General features: G+C 38.2%; 2 protein-coding genes across 3 annotated transcripts in view; one reads left to right on the top strand and one right to left on the bottom strand.

The window, feature by feature from the left end:
• Nucleotides 1–17,612, top strand: part of Cep112 (centrosomal protein 112) — a 396,051-nt gene that overhangs the window by 178,151 nt on the left and 200,288 nt on the right. For both annotated transcript variants that reach the window (XM_041635859.1, XM_041635858.1), the window contains exon 20: nucleotides 11,149–11,331. In XM_041635859.1, the coding sequence (XP_041491793.1) occupies nucleotides 11,149–11,331 (183 nt within the window). The remainder of the gene's footprint in view (nucleotides 1–11,148; nucleotides 11,332–17,612) is intronic.
• On the bottom strand, nucleotides 2,384–2,605 carry LOC121435996 (DPH3 homolog). Its single transcript, XM_041635585.1, has one exon. It carries the CDS (start codon nucleotides 2,603–2,605, stop codon nucleotides 2,384–2,386), a length of 222 nt encoding a protein of 73 aa, XP_041491519.1.

Below are 17,612 nucleotides of genomic sequence, written 5' to 3'. Positions count from 1 at the left end.
ATTGCCTGAGTTACTTCCATAGGGATGGTATGATCACATCTAGTTAGAAAAAGAGTGCATTGGTCTTTCCTGTTTAGAATCTGACAATCCTCTGTTTGGAACAGGCAACTCATGCCCACCCTGTAAGATCTAACCTGTGCTCAAGGCTTTACATCTTTTTAGCCCACATCACTTTTTTTGTTATTTCTCTAGAATCTAGCATATCATTTTGGACCTTAAATATGTTCTTTGTTGAAAAATTTTCTCTTATAACTTTCTATTATTAATTCTAGTTGTGAAGTGACCTGCTCAGGGTCCCAAGTTAAATTGTGTGTTAGAGTATAAGAACACTGAAATAAGTGGACTGGTTCAAATGGAAGAGAGGAAGAGGTGAACCTTCCCTATGAAGTATCTACACATGTGTACAAAATGTGTGGTGTGTGTCTGTAGATTATTTGGAGTAATAGAAAGTTACAAGTGAAATATATCACTCTAAATCTATCTGATGCAATCCTATGTCAAAACATGCAAATTGATAAGAGGAATAAATTACGTTTAGAACACCATGTAGATTATCTCATTTGTATAAAATTAAAGGATATGTATCTATATCATGCTGTTAGACATATAAATTTAGCAAAAATAATTTGAAAGACTACACACTTCTGTGGCGTGAACACAGATTTGCAGGTTTGAAGTGTAATGAATGCAGAATTTCCCATAATGCCTTGGGTAACCCATTTTACTTGAAATTAACAAATCAGTATGTGCATTATATAGGTACTTAAAGGCATTAGAACTATTAATGCCAAGAAGCTATAGCAAAATATAGAACATTAATATTATATTACACTTTAAGTGTAATTAATGAAATAGAAAATAAATTCAAATCATACACACAGACATGTGCATATTGTAAAAATAAGTATGAAAATCTGAAAAGAAAAGATAAAGCATTAGTGGATTGTTTTCAAAGGCACCAAAATCTGGATAACATGCTATTTTCTAACTGTAAGATTCAGTACAAAGGTTATTTTTCAAATCAGATTTTTAAAAGGAGTTATAATAGAAGAATGGTGTAGCCAATTTCTGATTATTATGTAATGGCATCTAAAAGTCATTTGCAAACATACCAACTTAATAATGTATATTTCTACTGTAATATGCTTGGTCTAGTGAGAAATGAAGGATTATTCCATAAACCTAGTGGTGTAAAGGAGGCATTTGGGAAAATGGAGCTTCAAATATTTTAGTAAGCAGTGTAGCCTGTGATTGGAGGGTGATGGAAAGATGTAGGGGCATATACAACATACATTTTAGCCAAATAATGGTCAATATGGTGAACATGGCGAACTATGAGGGCTGATGAGATGCAAAGGACAATGGCATGGGGGTTTGATCCTACGTAATGTGATGGCTTTGTGGGAGCCCAGCCAGTTTGGATGTTCACCTTCCTAGATATGGACGGAGGTGGGAGGTCCTAGGTCTTACCACAGGGCAGAAAACCCTGACTGCTCTTTGGACTGGAGAGGGAGGGGGAAAGGAGTGGGGGGAGGGGGAGAAGGGTGGGAGGAGGGGGCATAGGGGGGGAGGAGGGGGAGGGAAATGGGAGGCTGGGAGGAGGTGGAAACTTGTTTTTTTTTTTTCGCCTTTTCTCAATAAAAAAAAAAAACTTTGAAAATTTTCTTAGCAGAAAAATTTATTGGTCGGAACAATATTCTCCAGAAGCCAGTCTATAAATTTCAGGTTTTTACTGTGAATGTTTATTTTGAGAAATGACAGCACATTAGTGACCCAACATGTCAGCCTGAGTATGCCCCAAAGTAACCCAACTAAACCAAGTTCATTTTCCTCTTTGACCCAGGTATGCCAGTGGAATTTTAGGGAAAGGGGAGTGGAGGTATGCTGACTGAGGTTTCTGTCCCACCCAGTCCTGCAGTCTTTCAGTCCCAAAGAAATACACAGAGGTCTACATTAATTATAAATTGGTTGGCCTATTCACTCAGGCTTCTTATTAAGTCTTATAACTTATATTAGCCCATAATTCTTTTTTTTTTTGAAGTGGATGATGTTGTTTTCAGAAAAAATGAGTTAGTTTTAAGATGTTCAAATGGTGCAACCAGGAGAAAGAAAAAGCGCCAGTTCATAAGGCTCTTCTTTTAAACTCAGATGGACAATTAGAAATCCTTGAATGCCGTGTAAACATGGAATCCAGGGCTGACGTTATGGGCTCATTTCTTATGAAGAATTCAGCAGCTGATGATGATGTCCACCCACAGAAAAGCAAGCCCCAGAGAGCTGTCCTGTGGAGAGGAGGCTCACTCAACACTTGCTTGATCCATTCACCTGGGCTCATTGCCTGCTGCCCAGGATGTGAGTCCCTGAGGGCTTCTTCAGCATTTAACTAACTGTTGGTTGAAGGTGCTGGGACTGTTTCTCCAGACATAAACTGATCTTTGTCATAAATAACTTTTATAATGAGAGAGCAGCTAGGACATGTTGCCACGTCTTCTCCATTCTCCAAATCTTCCTTGGGGATGGAGGAATTATCCCCATAGAAATAAGTCTCCGAGTCCTCGTCATATTCAAAGTCCTCAATCTCCACTTCTTCGTGAAACACCACCATGGTCACCGAGCAGAAACTGCATCAGTGCCCCTAACTCCGCCGAGGCACAGAAGGTCTGGCGTCCCGACCCAGCCGGCAGCAGGGACAATCCTTAGCTCATAATTCTTGTCTGTGTTAATACCTTTCCTGGCAAGATAGTCGCATCTTGCTGCTACCTTGCTTCCTCTGTCGCTGGGTCACGACTGCAGACTGATTCTTTTTCTTCCCAGAATTCTTCTGTTCTCCTTGCCCTGCCTCTACTTTCTGCCTGGTCGCCCCACCTCTACTTCCTGTTTCGCTACGAAATACAAGTGACAGGGTACAGACCATTGTCCCACAGCAGAGGTGGCCTGTCTGCTTTTCATGGTCAGCATTAAGGCACTAAGAGAAACTTCTCAGTGAAGTGACAGCTTTCAGAGCCATCTTTAAATGAGTCACTGAACTGAGACAGGTGTTTTTTAATCACAAGTGGTGATTTAGAATCAAGCTTGTTGAAGTTAAGAATTCAGACAGGGAGTTAATATGTAGGATAACCCCTCCCCCAATTTTCTGGTATTTCAAGTTGACTGAAATTAAGTAGCTTATTTACTGGGATTAAACATGAAATGTTGTGCTTTGCTTTGGCTTAGAATATCAGCTGCAGAAATTTGAGGGTAAGTGAAAGGAAAGATGACAGAAAGAATCAGATCAGGGGAACACAGTGACCAGGACCACAAGACAGGATGTTTAAATAGCTATGATCCTAGTCTATCTACATCTTATGTCACATAAGCAGTGAAAATTCGGGTCATATTTATGTAGAGCCCTGACAAACTTGAGCATAGAATATAGCAAGGTCAGGAATTATGTGAGAGGGAATTTTTAAAGCATTAGATTATCTAACCAAGAAGAGACAAAACTAAAGAGAATTGAGTATCTTCCATTTTTACTGTAGGCCACAGCTCCCCGGAACTCCTTTGGGCCAAGCACTGTTCTCTACATGTTCTGTTTTCATGTTCCTGTACATGCTCATCCTGACAGTGCTCTGCTGGGGCAGGCATCTTTATTCATTTCCTCCATCTTCTAGGTCTAGAGCACAAGCATGTCCAGTTATATCACTAGCTGTAGTTCCTCGCTGAGTAGGTGACAGGTCAGACTAGAACCTGAGCTGTTCTCATAGCCTACACTCTAAATCTGCTGCTGGGAGTTCCAGGAGCAGAAATGGAACCCCAGTGCAGTTGGAATTGTTTCAAGGTAGCTCTCTATTGAAAAACTTTCAAATGTGCACTGAAAGTCTATGAGAAAGTATGTTTCCCAGTGTCAAGCATGTTCAAGTATGTGTTGGGAGGGTTGGTAAGGCATGTTTTGCATTTGGAGTTATCCCATTGTGAAGGTCCCTTCCATACTGAACATTCTGTGATTTTTCTGCTCATCTGGCCTCAGCTTCTCCATAAGAGACACACACTAGTCGTGTGCCATGATGGAGTCTTTCCTTATGTATCTGCCTTACCACATTTTCTCATACACTTCCACCTATTTTTTCAGTTCCCATTCATATTCAAGTGCAACGTGCTCTCTACCATTTTGTCTTCCTTCTCTCCAAAGGTTAACATTTAGACACCGTGACTATGGCATTTCTAGCCGAGCCCATGATTCTCTTACTGGGGCAGAGTAACCCCACAGGGTGGTTAGCAAATAGGGTTGTGGAAGGCTCCTTATATTCCTCCTGGAGTGCTGGATTCGTGTGATTATTTTAACAGAAAGCATATGGCTTTACTATTGAAGTAATATTCATATTAAAACAAACATAAACTTTGCTGCTTTGTAAAATGCAAAATTCTCACAAAATTTTAATATGAAATTGGACATTTTCAACGAAGCTTTCAGTTTGCTTTCTGCTTAAGGCTGTGGCCGCAGGTCCTGGGGGAGGGGATGTGGGCATAAGTCATTTGTAGTGCTGGAAAAGTTTTTGGTGGCAAAGTTTCAGAAGCACTTCCCCAGTCAGTTCTTAAGTTTTATAATGAGGAAGTGGGAGAGTTGTGCCCTCTGGGCCTCAGTTTCCTTCACCAGGCTTGGTTTGAGCCCCTCCCGTATAGAACACAACTTACTGGGAGCTGTAATGATGTTAGAAAAGCAAAGAACAAGTGGGCCAAATGTGGGCCCAGAGTGTACAGATGTGGAAGAGAAACATCAAACACATGGGTAAATACTCACAAATATCCTGTAAAGCCCAAGCTTCCATCAGGATTTCCTGTTTCTTTCCTGTATGAGCCATTGGAACAGAAAGACAATTCTAATTGTTCTTTCACAGACTACATTCATGTTGGAAACAAACAGCCAGTGAGGCATGCTAGGATTTCCTGAACCATGGAAATGTGGTTTTGGCAATTCTATCTTATCTCTCTTTAATCTTCTATTTTATATCTTCCCTTTAGACTACAAAGCATTTAAAGAAAAAATGTTGTTCTGCAGATAAACAAATGATCACAATTTTCAGAAAGAATAAGTGTTTGTTGTCAGTGACTGTGAAAAACAAACACCAGGGCCATCTCTAGCAAGGCCATAATCTGAATGATTGGAAACAAAATGTCTTGGCAACAAACACAGTGGCAGAGACAAACTGACCATTCTACAAGATACACAAATAGGAAGTTTTCAGTGAAGACCAGGTGGGACATTGAAGGAGAGTGTTTATTCTACGCTAAATAGAACACAGGAGGAAGAGTGTGTGTGTGGGGAGGGTCATTCATTCAGTGGCCTGGGTCATACAAAGTGTAGACATGTAGGCAGGGCCTAATCACAGATTGAGTTACTGGCTGGAGCAAAGGGACAGGGCCCCTGCTGTAACTAGAGAGGGATGGGGTGGCATGGGTGTTCTGTTAACACACTCATGAGGTCTTATAACTGGAGTCATGTTTTTTGAGATAGGGCAAGTGTGTTTATCGAGACTAGAGAGTTAAAGGAGCAGAAGAGTTCATCTGAGTGGGACTACTACATTACTTTGGTGTTTCCACAAAGAGCTGGCGAAACATTGTTAGGAAAAAATGTTTCTTCATTATTGGTCACCAAGAATTTGTGAGTCTCCCTAAAAATCTTTTCAAAATATAATTTTATGTAATTTTTAATTTCTAGATGTATATAATTTATTGTACATCCATTACAGTATACTGATTTTTTTACTCTTTGTATTCTATTTACTTCATACTTTTTTGGGAAAAAAAAAACAAGCAAAAAATGTTTCACTTAGCTTTTCTTATATATTTGATTTTCTTGTTACTGTTTTTTTTTTTTTTATTTCCAGTACTGGGATAGAATCCATGCTTTCATGTATGCTAGGCAAGTTCTCTCTCACTGAACTATATCCCCAGACCTACAATTTATAACAAATAGTTTTCCTCTGGCACATACTGTCCCTACAGGCTTCAGGATATGAACTCTATTCCTGGTCATGAATTGTCAAAATCAGAGATCCAAGTAGTGAGGCTACAGGCATTGGTCATTGGACAAGGCCAAGTGTCTGGATGTGGAGACAGGTTTTGTGAAAGTCAGCACATTCTGTCTTCCTTTTGTTTGTGTATGTTGTTAAAAGATAGGGGAGTGGCTGAGGTTTTTTCCACCTAGATTAAAGACTGGTAAAAAGAACAGGAATTAAGTGGGCAAGGGTGAAGACAGTGACCAGAATATGGACTATATCTGTTTCACTTTAGAGGTGATTCATTTAATATTTCTTCCTGGGTAGTAACATGGCTAACTCACTCTTTACATTGTCTTGTTTGGTTAAAATGTGAACATGAGTCACTGTTTTCTCATTTATTAATTCATGTTTTAAGAAGAAATGCTTTGCATTAGCCATTGTTCCAAAGGATCAGGATATGGCAATGAAGAATTTCTTTCTTTGAAAATTCAGTAACTTAATATGAGGCAGTGACCTTTGTTTTCAAGATCCATAAAGCTGGCTGTTCTGACTGTGAGTGGAGAGCTGTTTTAAAGAGAGTCATTTTTACATAGATTGGCAACTGAGGACTCTAATGAACCCATACTTGAATTAGGACCAGAAGGACGTGAGGCTGGGATAGATTGGTCTGTGACTGGAGTGGAGTGAGATGAGGGAGGTTGGCAGGAATGAAGTTGGAGAAGGCAAATCCTATCCAGTGATACAACAGACTATGGGAGTTTGGATTTCATTTGGGGTATGAGAAACCATGGGAGCATTTGAGCAAGTGCTGCCTTCTCTAGTTTTCAGATATTTCTGTGTCTACTGTAGTGGAGGCAGGAGAGAAATGCATTGGGAGATGGTAGCAGGAGTCTGTCAAGAGAGCAGTGTATTATATTAGTCAGGGATCTTGCTGTGATAAAATGCCATGAACAAAAACAACTTGGTGTGAGGTGTTGGGGGGGGACAGTTTTATTACAGCTTATACTTCTGTGTTGTTGTTCACCAATGAAGGAAATGAGGTCAGGAACTCAAACAGGACAGGAACCTGGAGGCAGGAGCTGATCCAGAGGCCATGGGATGGGGTGCTTATTGGCTTACAGCTCATGGCTTGCTCAGCCTGCTTTCTTATGGAACCCAGGACTTTCCAGTTGGGGGCAGCACCACCCATGATGGTTTAGGCCCCCTCACATCAATTGCTAACAAAGAAAATGCTCCACAGAACAATCTGCTAAGGACATTTCTCAATAATTGTTTCTTCCCAAGTGATTCTAGACTGAAGTAAGTTATCAAAGAAGCTAACACAACCACCATGGCTGGGACCATGTAGGTGTAGTGGGGCAATGAGAAGTAGTCACCCTGGGGATCTGTATGACAGCAGGATTTGTCAGTACTTATGGAATGGAAGTTAGATGGGACTAGATTTTTTCCACTAGGCAACTGGATTAGTGGTTGTGACAGACATTGAATTAATAGTACATAGAGAGAAAGTTCCAAAACTGAACCCAAGGCCATGACAACAGTTAGAGATGGGAAAGAGGTAGGCACAGCAACAGAAGAATCTTAGAAGGGACAGCCTGCGAGGTGACAGGAGAATTCAAGTATGATTGCATGGAGCACACACAAGTGTCCCCTCAAGGAAAGGGAAGTAAGTAGCCTTTTGTTTCAGGCTTTGCCAAGAGGGAGCATTAGCTGGAAACTGAGACCTGTTGACTTTGGCAAGCAAATCTTTAGTCAACTGGTCCAGTTCTAGTAGAATGTGGGAACAGAGCCTGGATAGTATGGGTGGAGAGAGAGGCTATGAGCAGTCCTGAGGAATGACAGTGGAGCCGAGAAATGAGGTGACAGCTATGGTCTTCTAGGGTTAAGGGAAAGACTTTAAAAATAAAATAGATTCCAGGCATATTTATAAGTAATAATGAGCTAAAAGAATGAAAAATTAATGTCCAGAGAGTGATGAGGCACTTGTGAGAGCAACATCTTTACAAATAGTGGATGGACCCAGTGAGTGGTGACGACTCAGCTGGGCGGTAGCAAAACTGCCCAGCCATTCAATCTGTTCATCGGCATGGACTCCACATTGGACAAGACAGTTGGTGCTGAGAAAAGGGAAGTAGCCTCATCTGACTACTTCTGTTTGTTCTTTTTGTTGTTGTTGTTTTGTGTGTATGTGTGGTATGTGCACGTGCATGCATGTGTAGGTCAGAAGTCAAATCTCGGATGTTGTTCCTCATTTATTACAGGGTTTCTTACTGGCCTGAAGCTCACCTGTTAGTCCTGCCTGGCTGGCCAGTGAACATTGTGGATCCACCTGTCTTTTGTCCCGACTCCAGCACTAGGATTATAGTCATGTGACAGTGTCCTGGCTTTTGTATACATGTTCTATGACTGGAACTCAGGTCCTCGTGCTTGCACAAACACTACCAACCCTGATTTTATTTTTTGTTTGTTCCTGGATCCCACATTGTTCCATTTACAGTAAGTGTAGTTTCTAAACTTTGACCAGTTTTGTTTTTCTCAATCCCATACTAACTGACAAACTTGGATTAGTCTAGTTAGTATTCTTCCAACAGCAGTGATATGTTTGATTCAGGCACTCAGCACTTCACCTAGAACTGCATGTGCTTCAGAGAGACAGACATAAAGTGAGTTAATAGGAATTTAAAGTTAAGACATGGTCCCTATCCTGAAGTTGAGCTCCACCTACAAAGGTGAATTCTTAACTAATTTTCCCGATCGTTCCACTTAACTTGAGCTTCACTGAAACAGAAAATCCTTCCTGAATTCCTCACTGAAGGATGGAGAGAGTCATAAACCCTCATCCGACTGTCTTGCTGCCCCTTCAATTACCCTGGCCTCTGTGAGGGGGCAGAGTATATCGGCCAGAAAAGACTAAGCTAGGGGAGCCCCAGCTATGCACAGCTGTAAAAACCCTCATCCCTGTATGTAAAGCCTGTTGGGGGGAGTACCCACACACCTGTAAGCAACCCTTTAACTGTACTTTATAAGGAGGCCCAGTAAGCCAGGAGCTGGGCGGTGGGAAGCAGCCCGCAGCTCCTTCTACATGTAGCCACTTGGGGACTAGGTGAGAAGAAGACAACATTCAAAATAAAGGAAGGGGGCATACCAAAGAGGAATGGGGTGGCTATAACCCCATACATTGTATACAAAACTGCTGTAAAATAAAGGGAAACAATCGGACATTATTACTAGGGGCCTCAGTCCTATTTCTTGGCTTATGTCCTTGGGAGGAAAATATTCTGTAATTCTTTCCTTCTAGTCCCAGGCTATTTGGCTACTATTAATATTCTACTCTCTATCAATCTTAAATCATAACTATTCTCGCAATTTTTAAAAAGTTCTCAAAGATCCAAGTAGAACTTTCTATGCCTCTTTTTGCTTTACTTCATTATAGAATGTGCTTGAATAATTTTGATTAATCTTTTAAATTTTATTATAATGATACTTGATATTATAACACTGAGTAGAAATAATAATGTGTCTAAGAACTAAAGATATTCCAGTTCAATAATTCATAGTTAGCTGCTGAAAATCTGCTCCAGCAATGGTCACTTTTTAATCTTTCTCTTCAATTGAAATTAGTATTTTAGTTGTATGGATCACAGAATAAAATGTATCTATTTATTTTAAATAATAAAAAACTTTTATTTACTACTTGGTTACTTAGTTTATATTATTTTTAAAAGCTACTTCATTTTTTACTCTTACTGCTAACACTGGAATAAGATAGGGCAAACACCCAATTTTAAATGAATTCACTAAAATGCATCTTTCGTCTCAGATGAAAAACACATTTTCAATATTATTTATACGTTGTTGTAACATGCTTATAAGTGGTATGTTCAAGTTGTTCATGCATTAGCATACATTTCTTCTAAACAGTATAACAAATTTATGAATGATTATAAATTTACTTTTGATTTCTAACTCAAAATATTTTTAAACATATGTTTTAATCTAAAGCAAACTTTGTTTATGTTTTGATACTTGATTTGTGATTAGGAAATGAAAGCCTAAAATTTTGTAGGAAAATGACTTCTGAGACTTAGTGCTGTGTGTGTGTGCTTTGTTGGAGAAATGACTGCTATAGCTTTAAGATAAGGTAGTCTGATGATTCAGTGCAGGAAACAAGATCGATTTGGAGCAGGCTCCTACTGTTAGCTTTTTTGAAAATGGATTCTCAAGCAGAAAATAACACAACATATTCTAAACAACAGCACCCCCTCCCCGAAATCCACCAAAACTGAAGAAAAATCCAAGTGACTGTTGTTAGCAGCTGTGTGGCCTGGAGTTCACTGGGGAAGCTGGCTTCCTGCAGTCCCCTATTCATCACCTGCTTCAAAGACAGCCTGGCTGGCTATAGTTTGCAGGCCAGGTAGGGTGCCATTGTGCGCAGTCTGGGAGGATTAGTATCAAAGCTGCGGCAACCAGGCCCTTGGTCTCAGGCTGCCATTCAGTCTTGCAGGGAGAGGCTAAGACTGGCCAAGGTCACAGTCTCCAGTGTGGAGTGGACTGGGAAAGGATCCTGAGAAGAGAATGCTTTTTATGAAATCATGGCGCAGGCTTGCAGCACAGCAGGTGCCCTTCTGGAAGACATAACATCTGTTTATGTTGGTGTACCGTAGCTGACAGAGAGATAATAGAGCTTTGAAATTTATCATTTTATTTCTAAAAGACAACTATATATATAATAATCCAGATGCATATTTAACTCAGGTCTTTTATTGGAAAATAATAAAGGGAACTGATCGATTTAATTGCTGCTTTTTACATGTATATATTCAAGCAGAAAGCAAAGCGTACTGACTATTAACCGTTTACAACCATTGCTGATCAGCAATACCCAATTCTTGGGGAGGAAATTCCTAGTATTCAATGCAAATCTTTTCAGTATTCAGACATTAGTGTCAACAGATTGCAAAGGATTTCCTAAATATGACAAGTATCTTGAATATCAGGAGTTTAGAAAAAATGCTCCCCATCAAATGAAGGTATTTTAAGGGTGAGGTAATAATGACGCAAAAATAAAATTTTCAATTTGGACAAATTAGAGAAAAATTAAGCTGTACATGAGTTGTCATGACGACAAGGATGTTCTGTTGATGAACTGTCCTCCTCATTGTCCAATCAGATAGTAGAGCTGAAGCTGGAGCATGAACAGGAGAAGACGCACCTATTACAGCAGCATAACGCAGAGAAGGATAGCCTAGTCCGAGACCATGGACGGGAAATTGAAAACCTGGAGAAACAGCTTCGCGCTGCCAATATGGAGCACGAAAATCAAATTCAAGAGTCCAAGAAACGAGATGCACAGGTAATTATCAATAATATTTGCTAAAACGGGTGTCTATCTTTAAAAAGTCATCAGCGTTTTTTTGTTTTCTTCTTCTTGATGCACGCTGTTTGATCATTTGCAAAACTGACATATAAATGTGATTTTTTTGTTTTCTCCCCCTGCCCACACCCCCACCCCACGCCGTTTGGAGGATGAATGAGGCTTTAACTACAGAAACCACAGGTAGCCAGATTAAAAATCCCATGGCGCGCTATAACTTGGTCCCTTTTTTATAATCTTGTCTCAGTTCCTTTCATGATTTTTTTTAAAGGTATGCCCCTTACCCCTCCCCTCACTCAGCCTTAGAAAATCCCTAAGAAATATATTAGCCTCACCCCTGGCTTTTTGTTTTAATCTCTGAAGGCAATCAAGCAGCTGCTTTAATATTTGCTTTCCTGCCTATTGTTGCTTTTTTCCGTCAGACTCTACGTTTGATTAGCTTACTTGGATGGTAATTGATAAAAATGACTCCAGAGAAGGGCTATTTCCCATCAGGTCTGTTGCTTTTTCCTGCATGCACACACACATGCCTCCTAGCCTCCATCTCTGTAGTCCCTGTTGGAAGCCATTTGGCAGAATAACCCCCAGCTGTGGTAGCATTTGACTCTTCAAACTTGTGGATGAAATGTGCACTGTCAGCATGGAAAATTATCTTTATAAATTTCAGATGAAAAAAAAAGCGTATTGGGTATGTATCTTTGTGGTACAATACATTCTTTAAGGGATATATAATCAAGGCCCTGTAGTATATCCTCTTGAGCAGATTGCTGTGAAATTTTATTAAAGAAAAATCGAAGAGAAATTGACAACAATAAAAAGATAATTTTCTAACAATACCATATCATCTACTAGGTCTAAAGACCTCTTTTGCCATTGAAATCCAAACATGCTAACGACAGCACAGAGAAGCCCTGGTTATCCTTCCTTCCAAAATAATATAATTTCCAAATAACAAAATAAATCTTCTGTTATGGTATGTGTTTAAGCAATTTTGTAATTACTTAAACATCAAAACATTCCTAATTAAAGAAGATGTTAATTTTTTGAGTGGCGAGCGATGGCGGTAAGGAAAGACTGGGCTTGGTTGTTTCTCATTTGACCTTGATTTGTCTTTTATTTCAGAGAGTTACTGATGCAATAGGAGTATACTTGGTGCAGATTTTCTGTCAATATATACATTTATGGGGAAAGTATATTTTGATTGTTTTATGGTTATGTATTTTCTGAAAGGTGATTAATGTAGTACGCATTGCTCCAAGATAATCATATGGTTTATAACAACATTCATTATATTTTTGGTAACAACCTCATTAGAACTTTTAGAAAATATATGCTGTTCTTGTAATTTTTTAACATGTTTTCTCTTCGTATGTAATGTTAACCTTACCATTGTCTTCCCTTAAGGAACACGAGGTCTGGGTCAGTACGGGATCTGTTTGCATGGTAAAATTACATAATAGATAGAATAAAATCCATTAGTTTGCTTAAATACCCACTATTTTGGTGCTATGGTGGAAAACTGACACACCGGAAGCCAAATTTATAGGCAGTCTTTGTGATTTTTGCATATGCCGTATCTGCCATGTAGGGTGCGGTTCATCTGATCATAACAAAAGAAAAATTTTAGAACTGTTATGTGTAATTCAGCCACAGGAATTGTCCAATATGGCTGTTCCCTGGGCTTATTCTCATCACAGTGTTAACTGGACTGACTCTGTGACATATTCAGATGCTTTGGTTTCGGAGATTTCTCATATTTTGTGTCTTTCTTAGAGCGTTTTAATAATTTGGATTGTTGTCATGGAATGCAGTAAGCAATGCAAACGCAGACCCAATTCATTCCTATGCAAAATAAAAATATCTTGGCACACATTGTTGCCTAGTTGTGTTTGGAGAATGCAACCTTAAAGAACTTTTATTAATAACTACATTTTAAAAATCTATGCATACCAAAATACTAATAATGTGTGTCTCTGGTGATTCACTGAGGATATGAACTCAGTTTCCTTCTTAAATTTTTATATTATGTCTTTTCATGATTGTGATCTAAAAATTTAATGTATAATACCTTTGAGGTACTAAATTCCATTCACAAATATACACAAAACAGCTTCATGTTTTTCAAAACAGAAGTTAACAAAAATCACTGTGGTATTTGATGCAGAAAAGACCTCATATACCTTAGGTATTATATTGTATAATTTTTTATTTCCAGAGAGATTTGATTTTCAGTTAAATTTGGCTCATCTGGTTTAGCATTGGAGGCCATTTTATAAGAAGGACTACTTGCAGTTCTTAGCTACAGAACAGCCCTGCACTGTCTATTTTGGATGCAATGGCTTTGTTCGCTGCTCTCTTCCATCAGACTCTGATAATGAGGATAATAATCAAAACTAAGTCATTTCAACTCCTTCCAAATATGTAGTGTATTATATGCTGAGAGACAACCATTACTGTGAGGTTACCCTTTGCAATGTGCGTCTTGCCAACTAGGACTTCCTCTTGGTGAATAGCATTATAATTATAACAAATTAGGTTTTATTCTGTTAGTCCCCTTTTCTAAAACAATGTTGGCACCCGTATTACATCTAAGGGCAGTTAGCCATGACCTCATCTACTAACTAATTATTCTAGTGTATGCTGTATTTCTCCAGACTTTTTAACAGCAGGATATGTTATCATGTGATAATTATATTTCCTAAAATGCACATCAAATTTTGTCACTATTGTTACTTGTTCAGTCTGGGTCTGTCTAGGCTCATGTTTTAGAAAAAGCATCCAGGTTGATAGAAATCAACACATGTAAAAATCTTTGATTTTTGTCAAATATTTTTCATTTGCCAATACTCTCTTACTGAAATTGGAGAATGATTTGATTGATTCAATCTCATTTGAATATAAAGAAAATTTATAAATATCATCTTACAAAGCTTTGTCTAGTATGGCAGTTCTATATGCAGTTCTTATTTTGCTTTTGTATTGTCACATATGAGTTTATTATATTATATTGGAAGAAAAATAAAACATGTTTCCTTGACTTGTGGTTGTCAATTGTCAGTTTAGGATGATGAACCTTTTAGAGATTTTTTGTTCTTATCTGTGAACAGCCTGAATGAGAGGCATATAGGAATACCAAAAGACAGTTTTGTGGAGCCTTCGTGATCCACACCAAAGGTGGCTTCAACACTTTGGAATGTCCATATGACCTACTGCAGGATAAACACATCTAGGAATCAGGGAAACTGCCAGGCACTGTCAGTCCTCCTCAGGACAGCATCCTTGGAGAAAGTTATTAGCAATGTCTAAAAGTAGGCTAAACCAATCACTTACATTGCACTATGGATTTTGCATAACATTGGTGTACTGAGTATCTTTGATATTTTAAATGGACAATCATGATTCTGATCATTATTAAATAACTTTTGCATAGTAAGTAGGTATATCAACCTGTTGCTTTATTCACACTAAGAATTTGTGCCTACTGCACATTCTAAAATGTAGAATTTATAGACCTCTACTTTAAAATTTTTCCTGAGAAGATATTTATACTTTTAAAATTGCACTTTAACAACATTGTATTTTCTATTAATTTGCATATATGAGCACAAACTATAAATTCCCATTTATAATTAAATTTGTGTACTGCACAGAGTTAAGCATTGCTATAACCCTTTGAAATTTCTCCAAGGGTTGACTGAGCAGTCCGTGCAATCTGATCGTTATTGGTACACCAACTTGTGGACACAGATAGCATTTTCTATCAAAAATGTCTGACTTTTCTTTGTATAACTAATAAATTCAAAAATGGCTATAGGCAGCATTTTATAATAACTTCATACTTTATGATCAAAAATAGTAGTTGAGCCATAGATGATGTTGGTCAGATTAGAACATCTACACTGGTAAAAAGTTCTGTAAAGTGTGAGGTGAACCTGTGAGCCTCCTAGAAGCCACAACAAAAAGGAAAAGATGGTGACGTATATGAGTCTAAAAGCCTTTGATAGCTGTCCCTGACAATGAGAAAAGCCTTGACTCTTCTCCCTAACTCTCATTTTGGTATAAATTTATTTTATGGGACTGACATAAAATTGATAATGTTTTCTGTGGATTAAACATTTTCAAGTATCAGAGGGGAAACGTTAGAATCTTTGAGAGTTTTCACAAATGTAGGTCGTATACTGTATGTGAATGAGCTAAATTTCACTTTAATTTCTTGAGAATGTCATTTTTCTTAAATCAAAGAGCAAAGCTATTTGAGAGCTCTACCTTTTCAGACATGATGAATCATACGGAAGTATATTCTGAGTAACAACTCCACCAAGTTCTAGCACTGTCACTTACTGCTGGACCTGAGTTCTAGTAAGATATCTCAAAGTAACCTTTTAGACATGGCTGAGTTATATCAGTAAGTTAGATGTTCGCTAATTTCCCAATGCCTTTCTTCCTTACATTACATTCTCTTCTCTGAATTGACTGTGAAACTTTTAGTCAGGAAAATCAAATGGTAATCAGTTCCAGGAAGACAAGATATTTATGTCTATGTTTAAATGACCAAAGTAGTATTTCATCGTCAGTATCTATTGCTACTCCCATATTCTAAAGGAGTAAAGAGTTTTATTTCTTTGGGTCACACCAAACTAATTGCTTAGAAAACCCAAACTGTGTGACTCTTTATTTCCCTAACTTAATGAGGCAGCTGCTGGACTGTCACCCTGCCTGCTCTTCACCTCCTCTGCTAGAGACACAGTCACATCCGAGTGGCTGTCTGGTGCTCCAGCTGTGTACACGCCACACTTTGATAGCTGTCCCTCACATACCCAGCTATTTGTATTGTCGGGAAAGTGGAGGAGAATTAAGTGTGTTCTAAGTGTTAAGAGGATTTCCATGCAGCATACAAAGTTATTTCTAGGCGCTAGAGGGCTGGTAGAAAAAGACTTTCCGCCATTCACTTTTATTTGCAAAAAGAAAACAGGACTTTTAAGGAAGTTATCTGATAAAACTCATTACGACCATGATCTGCTTTCTTCAGATGCTTTGTCACCATTAACTGGTGTATTTCTCTAAACTTAAATATAAGTAGACATTTCCTAACTAAGTATTTTGTAAAAAGTCTGTGGGGGAAATTCTTTATTCTTCTAATACCATCCTAGATCATACAGATATTTTTTCAAATTGAAGTGGTGGAAAATTCCCCTTATATTTTGATATAGATATCCTGATGAGAAGATAGTTTATTTGTAGCCAACAGTGGTTTCTTTTACAGGGCTGTACAGAATATTCCAGTGTAACTGTAAGTGATACAAATTAAAATGTATAACTATTACTATGAATTTAATGAGGCAGAAATATGTCATTTCAAGTAAAGATAGAGCTTATAGTTTTAAAAGATTTCCAGATTCTTTTTCCATTATAATTCCAAAATTTTCACCTTACAAAGTAAAAACGTAAATGAGTCATTTTAATCTTCATCATGGAAAAGAGAAGTTTAAGCAAAATTACAAACTGAAACAGGTAATTTATTTTTCTAAGAATGGTTCATTCCTGAAAGAATCACAGTGTATCTGTAGTTCTATGCATAGTTTTAAGATGGGTTAGTTACCATGGAAACTACATGCTATGCTATGTGGTCCACTTTCAGATAAAGAATATTCATTTAAAGAGAATCCTTCTAAATAATAATGTATAAAGTATTCCTTTTGAATTAACAACCTTGTATCAACTAATAATGACTGCTTTAAAAATCTTTCTTTGTTCTCATTATACTTAATGGGTTTCTTTGAAAATACTAAAATTGTTCTTGAAAAAGAGTTAATTAAATACAGAGTAGAACATGATCCCTCTGTAGTGGCAAAACAGTTCAGCAAGGCACATAGGCTGAACAATCATTGAACATAGGTGGTTCCAGCACTCACATGAAGAGGTTATTCATAGGTAATGTTGTGTCTAATAATAATTGTAGTAGTGCTAGTGGTAATATACTCAGATTGGGTCAGCTAGAGAGGACCGCATTTCAATTACTTCAGTTTATAAGGAACTTTGGATTCAAGGACATCATCTTGCCCAAGGTCACAGAATTAGCAAACAGGGCTCCATACTCTTAATTCAATGGCTTTTTTAATGTCAGAGCATTCTCAGAAAAAGATTTTAGGTTTTTGAAAAAAATTGGACATGACAACAAAATGCACAGGCCTCTACATGAAGCTTTGTGCGGCACAGGAGAGACTCCAGGGCCTTTGTCTCCATGCTGATATTCTCCAAGC

Source organism: Microtus oregoni, unplaced genomic scaffold (genome assembly GCF_018167655.1).
Source record: "Microtus oregoni isolate MIOR12 unplaced genomic scaffold, Mior012 000048F_ref0000485, whole genome shotgun sequence".
NCBI classification, from domain to species: domain Eukaryota; kingdom Metazoa; phylum Chordata; class Mammalia; order Rodentia; family Cricetidae; genus Microtus; species Microtus oregoni.
The sequence above is the reverse complement of the archived record's forward strand: the minus strand, read 5'-3'. Positions and strand labels throughout refer to the sequence as shown.